General features: G+C 55.3%; 1 protein-coding gene across 1 annotated transcript; it reads left to right on the top strand.

The window, feature by feature from the left end:
• Nucleotides 1–302: 302 nt before the first annotated feature.
• Fscn1 (fascin actin-bundling protein 1) lies at nucleotides 303–13,075 on the top strand. The gene is made up of 5 exons (XM_032886797.1): nucleotides 303–1,242; nucleotides 9,474–9,630; nucleotides 9,769–9,890; nucleotides 10,117–10,284; nucleotides 11,755–13,075. The coding sequence occupies exons 1-5, from the start codon at nucleotides 411–413 to the stop codon at nucleotides 11,955–11,957; spliced, it is 1,482 nt and encodes a 493-aa protein (XP_032742688.1). The 5' UTR covers nucleotides 303–410; the 3' UTR covers nucleotides 11,958–13,075.
• The last annotated feature ends 761 nt before the right edge of the window (nucleotides 13,076–13,836 follow it).

Genomic DNA, 13,836 nt, shown 5'->3' with positions numbered 1-13,836 from the left:
TTTGGGGATCAGTCAACTACTGCAGAACGACCGTGGAGGTGGAGGAAGAGTTAAATGGACTAGCAAACACGAACAGGCCAGAGGCAGAAGGATTGCTATGAGTTCGAGTCCAGCTTGAGCCACACATATACTTCAAGCTTAGTCTGGGTTGTAGAGTGAGACCCCCCGTCTTAAACCCCGGAAAAACCCGCAGGGGAATCGCAGGGGCCCCGGCCCGCGCTTCAGAGCCCCCTCCCCTGGCAGTCCCGGGGAGGGGCGTGGCTTAGCACGGTGACGTCACCTGCCTATAAAACCCAGGGCGCCGCCGGGCTGGCTTTGTGGAGAGCTGCAGCGGACTAAGCGGTGCTGAACAAAGGAGGTCGGGAACAGCCACCCAAGCTCCCCGGGCTACCGGGCCGCCCTCCGCCACCATGACCGCCAACGGCACGGCCGAGGCTGTGCAGATCCAGTTCGGGCTCATCAGCTGCGGCAACAAGTACCTGACAGCCGAGGCGTTCGGGTTCAAGGTGAACGCATCCGCTAGTAGCTTGAAGAAGAAGCAGATCTGGACGCTGGAGCAACCTCCCGATGAGGCGGGCAGCGCGGCCGTGTGTCTGCGCAGCCACCTGGGTCGCTACCTGGCCGCCGACAAGGACGGCAATGTGACCTGCGAGCGCGAGGTACCCGACGGCGACTGCCGCTTCCTCGTCGTGGCACACGACGACGGCCGCTGGTCGCTGCAGTCCGAGGCGCACCGGCGCTACTTCGGTGGCACCGAGGACCGCCTGTCCTGCTTCGCGCAGACCGTGTCGCCGGCCGAGAAGTGGAGCGTGCACATCGCCATGCACCCGCAGGTCAACATCTACAGCGTCACCCGCAAGCGCTACGCTCATCTGAGCGCGCGACCCGCCGACGAGATCGCGGTAGACCGCGACGTGCCTTGGGGCGTCGACTCGCTCATCACCTTGGCCTTCCAGGACCAGCGCTACAGCGTGCAGACGTCGGACCACCGCTTCCTGCGCCACGACGGGCGCCTTGTGGCGCGGCCTGAGCCCGCCACGGGCTTCACACTGGAGTTCCGCTCCGGCAAGGTGGCCTTTCGCGACTGCGAAGGTCGCTACCTGGCTCCGTCCGGGCCCAGCGGCACCCTCAAGGCTGGCAAGGCCACCAAGGTGGGCAAAGATGAGCTCTTCGCCCTGGAACAGAGCTGCGCTCAGGTGGTGCTGCAGGCAGCCAACGAGAGGAACGTGTCCACGCGCCAGGGTGAGTTGGGGACATGTCCCCTCCCTTGGGTCCCGACCCAGTGCACAAAAGCACCTCTGCACTCCTGCATCCTTCTGTTTCCTCGTCTCCTCCTGGGCTCCCTTTAGGCGCACGGGCCTCCAGGCTTAAAAGACCTGATTTCACTCTATAGCCTTGGCTATCCTGGAACTCGCTATGTAGACGGGGCTGGCCCAGAACTCGCAGAAATCTTCCTGTCTCTTGTGCTGGGATTAAAGGCATGTACCACCCCTCTGTCCCGGACGTGGGTTTCTTCTGCTGGGAGGAGGTAACGTGGGGAGGGAGTACGGCCTAGCACATCCTAAAGGAATACTGTCCACCTCCCCAGCTCATGGCTGGGGGCGTGGAGCTCTCTAGACCTAGCTTAGACCTTCTCTGTTTCCTCTTCCTTCCCAGTCTGAGCCGTCCCCATTCATGAGCTGATCCTCTAGGATAGGCTGTCCCAGGTCTTGGAGAGGAAGGGTCCCCCCACCCCCACCCCCTTGTTCATTTCCTCGTGCGTCCTCTTCCGTTTCGCGGGCCTTTGGCTAGAGGGCCAGGGGACAGTCACCCCTGCCCTCCCCGCCTTTACTGGCGAGATAGAAGAGATTGGAGGGGCTTTTGATCCCGGCGGGGTGTGCCGGGCGGGGTCGGTCCTGCGACTGGTGTGTGTGGGGGTGTTGTCCGCAGGGGCTTCCCCTCCCCCACTCCACCTCCCCTCACTAAGGCCAGGCGCTCCCGGCCGCGGCCTTTGTGAGCAGGGGGGCGGGTCGCCACGGCTGGGCCCTCCCTCGTCCCCTTTGTCCTGCTAAGGCTCTGCAGATGGGAAAACCAGATGCGGCGGAGCTGGGGGAGGGGATCGACTTAGGCGGGTCCCTCTGCGGAAGAGCCACCCCCAACCCTCCAGGCGTTGTCCCTGGTCCAGGGTTCAGTGAGGAGGCGCGGAGTGAAGCCGCCTGGCTCTTCCTTCGCACCCCGGCTGGCAGGCGGCGTGGCGCGGGTGGCTGCGCGCCAGGCGCCCTCCCTGCCCTCCCGTGCACGCCTTGCGGTCCGGCACTCGGCAAAGTGGCCCTCCAAAAGCCTCTACCCTCGAATGAACCGGTCCCCACGGCCTCTCTGACTGGGAACAATCGTTTGCAACTCTATCTGTCCCTATCCAGGGCCTCCTGCAGGCTGGCAGGCCATTTCCGACCGGCATGGGCATGGCGCAAGTAGGCGCCTCCTTTCTGGCGTACCCCTACTTTCCAAAGGGTCTTTGCTGCCTGCTGGCAGGGGCTTGTGAGATTTCCCTTCCTTGGTTGGGAAATTGGACCCCAGGCTTTGGAGAGAGCTGGATGGGAGCCAGTCTGTGGAGAGGAAGACCCCCTCCCCCAATGCAGAGGGTAAAGCCTTGGGTGGGGCCTACTGAGTTTGGTTGAATTAACGCTCAGAAAGGTGCAACCATTTGCTTACTGTTACACAGCAACGTGCTGAACTGGGTGTACTTGATTCCAGAATGTTCTCTCGTTTTACACACACACACACACACACACACACACGCGCGCGCACACACACACACACACACGCCAATGAACCATAGCTTCTCTTGTTTCACAGTGCTGGGTGAGGGGGTCAGAGTTCCCACCTGTTTAGCAAACACTGATAAACAAGGATCAGTAAAGGTCTCTTGGGAATGCGATTGGTATGCAAAGCAAAAGATTGGGGGTACAGGATCGGGGTAGTGGATTATAAGGATCTGGGATCCTTTCTGAGGACCCAGGAGAGTGAATAGAAATTAGCGTGCACCAAGTTTAAGGACTGGTCTTGGAGGCCGGGGAGCGGGGAGGGGGTCACAGCAAAGGCCCGGAGGCATCGAGGTACAGACAGGGAAGCCCTGCATATCTAGGAGGAAGATTGGGATTTGGGACTGAGGGGATGCCGGGAACTCTCAAGCCCAGAGAAACCAGCTCTCTGCCTACAGAGCTGTGTCCAAGGCTTGTGCCCTGGGGGAGGTTAGGCAAGGCACAGGTGAGTTAGGCCCCTGGGGCCTGGAAGGAGCTAGAAGGTGTGTTTTGCGAGCCTGGACAGGTACCCTTCTCTGAGGGTGCCATGATGGTGCATGATTCACACTGATGCGGCAGGAGGAGGCGGAAATCTAAGGAGTTGAAGGGATGAGAATCTGAAGGGAACTTGGGGTCACAGTTAGACCTCTTCTGCCCTCATATGTCCGGGTCTAAGTCTAATTTCCCTGTCAGCCAACTCCTCCCCGGGCTTTTTGAGGGTGAGCGGCTGGGTGGGTGTGCCGGGGAGGCCATTTTGGGCAGGCCTGCGTGGCAGGGAGGCGGGGCTGGGCTTCGGGAAACACGTGTTGAGAACTGCTAGCCCGGAATAGGGGGAGGGAAGGCACAATCTGGGGTTGTGAATCATCCATGCAGATTTGCCGCTTCCTGCTCCCTGGCCTCAGTTTCCCCATCTGTAAAACACAGGTACTTTGAGCCAGGCTCTGTTCTTGGGAGGTGGCGATCCCAGGACAGCAGGATTGGGGGGGAGGGTCTTTTGCTCCTTGATCCTCTTGACCCTTCTAAGCCCCTGCTGGCTCAAGAAGACCCCGTGCTGTGTCCGCCCATCCTGGTTTACATGTTGGGTTCTGATCCCCGGGTATGCTTTCAAAGGATTTTGTCCACATCACTTCTAGGGTGGCTGGCTGAAGAGTGAGTGACGGGTAAGGCTGGACTTTGTAGGCTATCTGACAGCTTCCCTCTTGGGGCAAGGAATGGCTTGGTTTTGAGCACTGTATGAACTAAGTCACCTTCTGGTTTGTGGGGATTGCTTATTTAGAACAATGCAAAGGAATCTGGCAAACAGCTAAGCCCAGGAAGGGGGTTGTGGGTTGGAGGACCCACTGAGTCACCACAGAGACGCCTAGGAAGCTGGAAGACAGCCACGCCCCCTCCGTGGGCTCCTAGGAGCCTGTGACTCAGGTTTTCTGTGCTGCTGCTGCTGAAAAAAAAATCCCACAGAAAATCTGTTACCATAGCAACGCAGCTCCAATGTGATTCCAAGGCCAAGTGGGGCCTTTCCCCCTGGCTGAGCCTTAGAGGGCCCATTCAGGAAGGGGGCTAACATCCCTTTCCTGCTGAGGTGGGAGGGCCCAGCATCTCCTCGGCAACCGGCCCTCAAGTCCTTTCACGGTTCCAACAGAACTGAGAGGTGATCCTTTTTGGCAAGGGAGGGAAACTGAGGCAAAGAGCAGAGAAGGCATTCACCTAAGGGTGTATGGAGTCCACGTTTGGTGCCTCGATGGCCTCTTTATCAAAAAGTGGATGCACCAGGCCCCTTTGTTCCCAGTACCTGGAGATGAGACCCAGATGGTGGCCTGGGTGAGGCCCTTTCTGTCCTCCGTCTGGGTGTCTCATTTTTCAGAGGGTACTGGGAGGGTGAAGGTTGGTTTATGTCCACAGCACTGCGCTGTCTTGAACTCCGTGCCCCTGACGTCTTGGGCCTGGGCCTCCCCTTTGTATGAGGGAAGCTGGCATGCTGGACGCCCTGACTCTTTTACCCCGCCCACCTTATTTTTAGTTTCTGTCATGTAGCCCATCTGGCTTCCAACTCTCCAGTCTCCTGCCTCAGTCTCCAGGGTACTGGGGATGCCAGGCCACTTATGATTGGCTCCTGGCCTCCTCTTGATGGTCTTCCTTGGATGCTGGAGTGGCTGGGAGGGGCTTTTCTTTTCTTTTTTTTTTCAGACAGGGTTTCTCTGTGTAGCCCTGGCTGTCCAGGAACTCCCTATGTAGACCAGGCTGGTCTCCAGTGCTGGGATTAAAAGCCTGTGCCACCATCTCTTAGTGGCGCTTTTCTTTTATTTGTGGGAATGTGGGGATAAAACCTGAGGCCTTGTGCAGGACAGGCTGAGGCTCTACCACTGAGCCACACCCTAGCCCCTCACTGGGGGATTCTAGGCAGGGGCTCTACCACTGAGCCACACCCCCAGCCCCTCACTGGGGGATTCTAGGCAGGGGCTCTACCACTGAGCCACACCCCAGCCCCTCACTGGGGGATCCTAGGCAGGGGCTCTACCACTGAGCCACACCCCAGCCCCTCACTGGGGGACTCTATGCAGGGGCTCTACCACTGAGCCACGCCCCCAGCCCCTCACTGGGGGATTCTAGGCAAGTGCTCAATCACTGAACCACACCCCCAAAACCAACTTTTCTTTCTTTTTTTAAATACATTTTTAATCTAATTACCTTTATCAGTTTGAGTGTGTGTGTGTGTGTGTGTGTGTGTGTGTGAGTGTGTGTGTGTGTGTGTGCGCACACACACACACAGGCATAGCCCCCAATACCCACAAGATGCTCAGAGGAGAACTTGTGGGAATCCTTTTTTCTCCTTCAGACATTTGAGGACACACTGTGGTCCCGATGCTGGCTTTTCCCTGACTGCTCCATTACCCTCCGTGGGCACGATTGGATCAGGTGGGGTCACTCCAGCCCCGGGTGTGGCTGTTCCGCCCAGTATCCTGTGCTGACTCAGCTGTCCCTGCGCACGGCAGCTCAGTTACAGGCTGGCAGAGGGGACAGTGGGGGACACCTGCATATATGTGGCCAACTGTCCTCTCGATGTTTAGTCATCTCTAGTGTGGGCCAGGGACAGGAGAGCCAGTTTCTGCCTGAGAAGGTTGGGCAGACCCCAGCCCAGAGCTGTGGCCTTGGAGTGGTGGTCTAGCCTGGGATAACCTTCCCATCTTCGTCTGTGCTTCCTGGTAGGGACTGGGTCAGGGTGCTGGGGACCCACCATGGAAGCCTTGTCTGTTGACCCATTCGTTTAGAGGGGGAGTGCTGAGACATGGCCAGGCTTCTGTCCATCCCCTTGGTCTTGCTGGGTGACCTTGGGCTAAGGCCTGGCATCATTTTCTCTGAGGTAAACGACTCGGTTGGGTTAGGGTGGCACTGGCACACTCTTGGGTGGAGAGTCAACTACAGATGGGTTCCTAGGGGCAAGGTTGAAGGTGGCATCTACCATCCCCTGCTAGGTTCTGCTTCCTAAGGACAACTGTGAGATGGGCCGTGTATACTGTGTCCATGCCGAGGACATTCTTGCCGAGTCCAGGCCCCTTGAAACAAAGAGTTTATCTTGTTAGGAACCAAGGTCCCACTCCTAGGTGGGATCAAAGCCACTATGCAAAGCAGGGCCACACAGAGCAGGCCTGGGGAGAGACACCTTACTGGGGCTCAGCGAGGTCATGTGACAGGGAAACCATGTTGTGTTACTAGAGTTGTGTTACTATGTAGCAACATACATCGTTGTGTTACTAAGTTAGCGAGCCATGCTAGGGCACAAAGCTGTAATTCCAGCACTTGGGAGGCAGAGGCAGGGGGATCTCTTGAGTTCAAAGGTGGCTCCGGATACACAGTGAGACCCTGTGTTATGAGCACTGGCTCTAGAGGTTCTGAGTTCAATTCCCAGCCACCACATGATGGCTCACACCCATCTGTTAATGGGATTCAATGGCCTCTTCTGGTGTGTCTGAGAAGGACCGTGTACTCGCATACGTGAAATAAATAAATCTTAAAAAACAAAAACGAGAAGATGAAAAGGAGGGAGGTTCAGATGTTTTTTGTTTGTTTTGATGTTGGTGTGGTGCCCCACCCTCTTTCTTTTCTTTTTGGCTTTTCAGGACAGGGTCCTCGTGTAGCAGCCCAGGCTACCCTGGGACTTGCCTACAGGACAGGCTGGCCTTGAACTCAGAGTTCAGCTCTGGAACACTTGTTTTTGCACAGGCCCAGCACTCACATGGTGGCTCCCAACAGTTCCAGATCTGACCTCTGAGGGCACTGGGCACATATGTGTGTGCACATGCATACACACAGGCCAAGGCTCACACATAACATAAAATACAAGCAGTCTTTCCAAAAATTAGAGAAAAATAAATAAGAGAGAGGGAAAGAAGGAGGGAGACCCCAATGTTTGGACATGGCCACCACATGCGGGGGAAATGCTGGAAGGTTGGGTAAACATTCCGTGTTTGTGGCTAGTGGGGGCAGGGAAAAAGTATGACTTCATTCTTGTGATTTTGAGTTTTCTAAAGAAACATGTAGGCGTGTGTGCATGCGCGCGTGTCTGTGTGTGTGTGTGTGTGTGTGTGTGTGTGTGTGTGTGTGTGTGTGTGTGTGTGTGTGTGTGTTTGGTACAAGGGGTAGAATTCAGGGCCTTCCATGCCGGGCAAATTTTTTTTTTTTTCCGGGGCTGGGGACCAACAGGACCTTGTGCTTCCCTAGGCAAGCGCTCTACCACTGAGCCAAATCCCAACCCCGCCCGGCAAATACTTTATACTGAGTTATATTTCGAACCCCCTTTCTCTTTTATTTTATATATAGCTCTGGCTGGCCTAGAACTCATTATGTGGACTAAGGTGACCTCAGACTCACCCAAACTCAAATGACATTCACCTGTCTCTGCCTCCGGAGTGCTAGAGATAAAGCCATGAACTACCACGCCTACCTTCTCTTTAAAAATATGTCACTGCTTTTGTTTTTAATTCTGTCTGTGGAGGAGGGTGGTGCCTACATGCAGTGGTGCCAGTTTGGAGGTCCTGTCCCCGTTAGTTGGTCCTAGGGATCGAACTCAGGTTATTAGGTCTGGCAGCCGGTGCCTTTGCCCCATGAGCCATCTGGATGGCCTGCAGCACTTTGTCTATCTGTCTGTCTGTCTCTGTGTGTGTCTGTGTGTCTGTGTCTGTGTGTGTGTCGGGGGGTGGAGTCTCATGTATCACAGGCTGGTCTTGAACTTATGATCTTCCTGCCTCTGGTAACCAAGAACTGGGATTGCAGGCCCACCCCACCACACCCTTTTATGCAGTTCTGGGATGGACCCCAGAATCCTGCATGTTCTGCAAGTGCTCTACCAACTGAGTTACAGCCACGGCTCTATTTTATTTCATTATCTTTTGGGATGGGGCCCCACTCATCGCCGAGGTTAACGTCAGCCTCTGGAGTGCTGGGATGACAGGCGTGGGTCGCCGTGCCTGACTCCTACTTGGTTCTTTGGCTTTCACACATACCCACTACAGGAAGCAGGTAACGAAGCCCCTTTTACCAGCACCCGCCATGTGACATTCTGCAGAACCAGCTCCATCTGTGTGTTTATTCAATGGTTTTGGTTGTATTTAAAGCAAATTCCCGACACTGGAGTGTCTTATCCGGAAACGCCTCCATCTGTAGCTACAAAACCAGGCCATTCCTTACATAACGGCAGCGTTGCCGAACTGGAACCAATCTTTAAGACCCAATCCGGGACCACGGGAGAGTTCTCCTGCTTGGCCTTAGAACATCCTTGTGGGTGGCTCATTTTGAAGTTTGAAGGCTTCCTTCCTCCCCTGCTCCCCTCCCTCCTTGTCATTTTGGGCACTAGAGTTTAAAGAAATCCACCACTGAGCTAAATCCCCAACCCAGATTTTTTTTAGAGTCTTATGTAGCCCGGGGTGGCCTTGAACTTGTCAAAGATCAATATCATATGTGTGGTCTTCGGTCATTCTACATACTTTGGGGGGGGGCGGCAGGGATGGAGTCTAGCTGGGTTGCGGTGACATGGGCTTCTTATCCAGCGTTAAAGCAGAGGTAGGCGGCTCTCTGAATTCCGGGACAGCCAGGGTTACACCGGAAACCCTGTCTCAAAAAACAAAAAACACAGAAAGAAAGGAAAAGAAGTGAAGTCCCCTTATGTAGCCCTGACTATCCTAGAACTCACTATGTAGACCACGTTGGCCTTGAACTCACAACAAAGATCCTACCTGCCTCTGCCTCCTGAACGTCCACTCTCTCCTTTGAGACAAAAATTGCTCAGTGGCCTGGATTCAGTGACCTAAGCTGGCTGGTCATGAGCTCCAGGCCTCCCTTTGTTTTGGCTCCCCTGTGCCTGGCTTTTACCTGATTCCTAGCAATCTGAATTTATTAGTTTATGGCCGAGTCATCTCTTCAATGCCCCGTCCCCCCCCTTTTTTTTTCTTTTGAGACAGAGTCTTACTTGGTAGCCTGGGGGTCCCAGAACTCAGAGTTAGCCTGTCGTTTCAGTCTCCCGAGGGGTGAGATCCTGGCTAGCCTTGGCTACTGACCTGCTAGCCTGGTCCTGCCCACTGCTCAGGATTACCACTGAGGGATCTAAGCCACACTCCAGGAAGCCCACTGCCCTGTGGTATTCTAGAATATGGCTGAGACAAGGGTCATGCAGTGGCCTGACTGCCTCGGGTCTCTCCGCAGGAATGGACCTGTCAGCCAATCAGGACGAAGAGACGGATCAGGAGACCTTCCAGCTGGAGATCGACCGGGACACAAGAAAGTGTGCCTTCCGCACCCACACGGGCAAGTACTGGACGCTGACAGCGACTGGAGGTGTGCAGTCCACTGCATCCACTAAGTGAGTGACACCCTGCACCTACCCCCACCCTACCCCCCACCACACCCACCCCACCCCGTCACCTGGCCCTTCTCTTCTCTTGGGACTGGGCAGCCTGCTTGACGCCCCCACATTGCCCTCCCCTCTGCTCTTCCTCAGGAATGCCAGCTGCTACTTTGACATTGAGTGGTGCGAGCGACGGATCACTCTGAGAGCGTCCAACGGCAAGTTTGTGACCGCCAAGAAAAACGGCCAACTGGCTGCCACTGTGGAGACAGCAGGTAGCCACATGGGGCACGCAGCCCAAGCCTGTTTCCCTAGTGCCCTAGAGGGTCAGTTATCCTGCGGTCAGCCATCAGCCCCACCTGAACCTCCCTGTGTGTGCAGGGCATCCCCGTGAGCTGGCAGCTTGTGACCCTTAGCTTCTTGGTATCCCTCTCTGAGCCACACCTTGGCTGGCCTAGCCTTGTTGCTGTAAAGCTCAACGGCCCCTTTTCCCTGTGACAGGGGACTCGGAACTCTTCCTCATGAAGCTGATTAACCGCCCTATCATCGTGTTCCGTGGGGAGCACGGGTTCATTGGCTGTCGCAAGGTCACGGGCACCCTGGACGCCAATCGCTCCAGTTACGACGTCTTTCAGCTGGAGTTCAATGATGGCGCCTACAACATCAAAGGTAGGTTCACTGGCTGGGGATGCTCGTGGCCGGTCAAAGTCATCAGCAGAGGACGGGTGTCCTACGGTCGGCCACTCCTCCCCGGGTAGACCCTTCCCCGCTTGTCTACAGAGAGAACGTTCCCATCCGTCCCGGGCAGACAGAAAGAAGGTGGGGAGAGTGAGTGGGCGTGGCTCCAATCTGAGAAGATGAGGCAGGAGAATTACCTTTTTTTTTTTTTTTTTTTTTTTTTTTTTTTTCCGGTTTTTTTTTTTGGGGCTGGGGTTCGACCCCAGGGCCTTGGGCTTCCTAGGCAAGCGCTCTACCACTGAGCTAAATCCCCAGCCCTTTTTTTTCCTTTTTGGTGTTGAGGACGAACCTAGGGCTTGTTAGGAAACGTTTTACCACAGAGTTTAATCCCCATCCCCAAGAATTATCTCAAACAAAAAAAAAAAAAAAAAAAAAAGAAAGGAAGAAAGAAACAAAGAGAAAAGAAAAAAAAAAAAGAAAGAGAGAGAGGGAAAAAAGAACAAAAAAAATGACAAGAGAATATGGAGCCTGGGGGTGGCACACGCCTTTGGTCCCAGCACTCAGGAGGCAGAGGCGGTGGAGCTCTGAGTTCTCAGCCAGCCTGGTCTACAGAGCGAGTTCTAAAATAGAGCTATGCAGAGAAACCTCGTCTCAAAAACAAACAAGCGAAAAGGGGCGGGGGGAGGGGGAAGGAAAATGGAAGATAAGTATGTTACTTCTTGGCTATGAGACCAAAACCAGTGAGAGTTCAACAACCATCCAGCCGTGTCAAGTCAGAATCAGTGCCCTGTGCTATGTGTGGCCTTTCTTACAGTGCTGAGGACTAAATTCAGAGCCAGCCCCCAGCCCCTCACTGGTGGATTCTAGGCAGGGGCTCTACCACTGAGCCACGCCCCTAGCTCCTCACTGGGGGATTCTAGGCAGGGGCACTACCACTGAGCCACGCGCTCAGCCTCTCATTGGGGGATTCTAGGCAGGGGCTCTACCACTGAGCCACGCCCTCAGCCCCTCATTGGGGGATTCTAGGCAGGGGCTCTACCACTGAGTCACGCCCCTAGCCCCTCACTGGGGGATTCTAGACAGATGCTCTACTGCTGATATATATCCCTCTTTTTGTTTGTTTTATTGTGTCCCTAGCTGTCCTAGAACTTGCTTTAGAGACCAGAAATGTACCTGTCTCCACCACTTTAAATGTTGGATTTAAAGGCATGTGCCACCATGGCCAGCCCTCTTACATTTTGTAGTTTGAGAGGACATGTCAGTAAATTTCCCAGGATGGCTCTGAATCTAGGTAATCCTCCTGCCTCAGTTTCTTGAGCATTTGGATTACAGGACTGGGCCCCACATCCAGCTGAGCCCACTCCCGTTGTGGAAGCCTGACAGTGACAGGGAGTGTTAATCCTTTGGGGGACTGACAGAGTTGGGTGGGAGCAGAGCTTGACGTGTAGTCTCCTTCCCCAGACTCCACGGGCAAGTACTGGACGGTGGGTAGCGACTCCTCGGTCACCAGCAGCAGCGACACCCCCGTGGATTTCTTCCTTGAGTTCTGTGACTACAATAAGGTGGCTCTCAAGGTGGGCGGTCGCTACCTGAAGGGGGACCACGCCGGGGTCCTGAAGGCCTGCGCGGAGACTATCGACCCCGCCACACTCTGGGAGTACTAGGGCCGGCCACCTGCGCTCTGCAGGCCGCTGTCCAGTCCCTCCTGTTATCCTTACTCACCGAGTGGCCCTGCAGCAGGTGGCAAGCCCTTGCCTTTCAAACTGGAAACCCGAGAGAAAGCGGTGCCCTTGCCCGTCGCCCTCTGTGGACCCCTTCTCCCTAACTCTCTGCTCCCCATGGGTCGGTGGCTGCAGACTGTCCCCGGGAGGGACTCTGGTTCCCTCTGTACCCTTCTTTTCATGGGGCACTCTGGCACCTTTCTTCTGACCTCAGTCAACTCTGAGCCTTATTTCCCCCAGGAAGTGGCCTAGGAGAAGCTACAGGGCCTAGGGAGCTGCCCTGAGCTTGTAACTGGAAGAACCCCACCCCCAACCCCCACCCTCACCTCTCTGGTGCACCTACTCTGGCCCCAGCATCTGGAGGCGAGCCTTTGGGCGGGACTAAGGCCCGCATGGTCTGCCTTGCCCCAAGTGTTTTTCTGGATCATGGCTGGAAGTCAGTCCCATCCTGCAGCATTCCGGCCTGGCTCTTAGACTCAAAGCTAGCTAGGTGACACTGCCAGGTTGCTTCTGCGAATTCTGGAGGGGGCGGGGCTCTCCACATCGTGAGGGGGCGGGGCTCTCCCCGCCTCATTCCCTTTCCCCCTGGCCTGACTGGAAGCAGAAAAATGACCAAATCAGTATTTTTTTTTTTTTTTAAAGGAAATGTTACTGTTGAAAGGGCCCTAGGCAAGCCTGCCCTATTGGTTGTAGCCGTGAGTGGTCTTGGGGGGAGATGCTTGGCACCTGACCCTGCCTCCGCAGAGGGTTCCTTCCCTCCCTCCCTCCTTCCCTCCCTCCTGCCTGTCCACCCAGCCCTGGCTCTGTGATTGGTGCTCCCCGTCTTCCCAGACACCTCGGGGCTCCTGGGCGGGAGAAAGCCAGATGTGTCCCTCCCTGGGAGCCCTGCAGTAAACCTCAGGGGGCCCTTTCCCAGATACCCCATTCCACCGACTCCCCCACACCATGCATCTCACTCTGGGTGTCTCTGTCTTTTATTTTTTTGTAACTGTCATTTGTATAACTCTGAAAACCCATGATAGTAGCTTTGAACTGGAAAATAAAGTAACACCAAGTCTGCGGCCCTTGTGTGTCTCACAGCGGAAGCAGCGGAAGCCGACAAGGGTAGCGGGGAGAGAGGCGGTGCTGATTGGCCGGCTCTTGTTTGGATCGGACCCTAGTGGCGCCGGCATACTGCGATAGTAGCTCTGGACTGAGAGATGCGGAACACGGGGTTCCTGAGTCTTTCAAGCTGGGCAGGCTACAGGGTTCAGCAGGTAAAGTCGTTTGCTGCCAAGCTTGATCAGTTTGACTCCCCAGCACCCATGTGAAAAGTTGGGCGCAACGGTGTACCCCCACCTCGGGGCTTCGGGAAGTGCAGACACAAGAGGCTCCTTGGAGCTTGCTGGCCGCCCAGCCTTGCCTAACCTGTGACCTCTGGGTTGAGTGAGCGGCCCTGTGGAGATGGGTTGTGGAAGACACTCCACATAGACCTGCGGCCCACGGACACAAGTGAAAACAAGCCAGGCCTGTCATCCCAGTTACTCAGGGAGCTGAGGCAGGAGGATCACATTTAAAACCGCCTAGGTTGAAGAGTAAGTTTAAGGGCAAGCCCAGGCTCCTTGCTAGACAAATGTTTTATATGAAGGGGCTGTGGGATAATTCAGACAGGCTGGGGCTGGAGAGATGGCTCACCCGTTAGAGCCTTGGCTGCTGTCTTAGGGTTTCCATTGCTGTGAATAGACACCATGACCAAGGCAGCTCTTTTTTTTTTTTTTTTTTTTTTTTTTTTTTCTTTTTTTTTTTTTTTTGAGCTGGGGACCGAACCCAGGGCCTTATGCGC

Source organism: Rattus rattus, chromosome 16 (genome assembly GCF_011064425.1).
Source record: "Rattus rattus isolate New Zealand chromosome 16, Rrattus_CSIRO_v1, whole genome shotgun sequence".
Lineage (NCBI taxonomy): Eukaryota > Metazoa > Chordata > Mammalia > Rodentia > Muridae > Rattus > Rattus rattus.
Note: the sequence above shows the minus strand (reverse complement) of the source record. Positions and strands in the feature narration are given on the sequence as shown.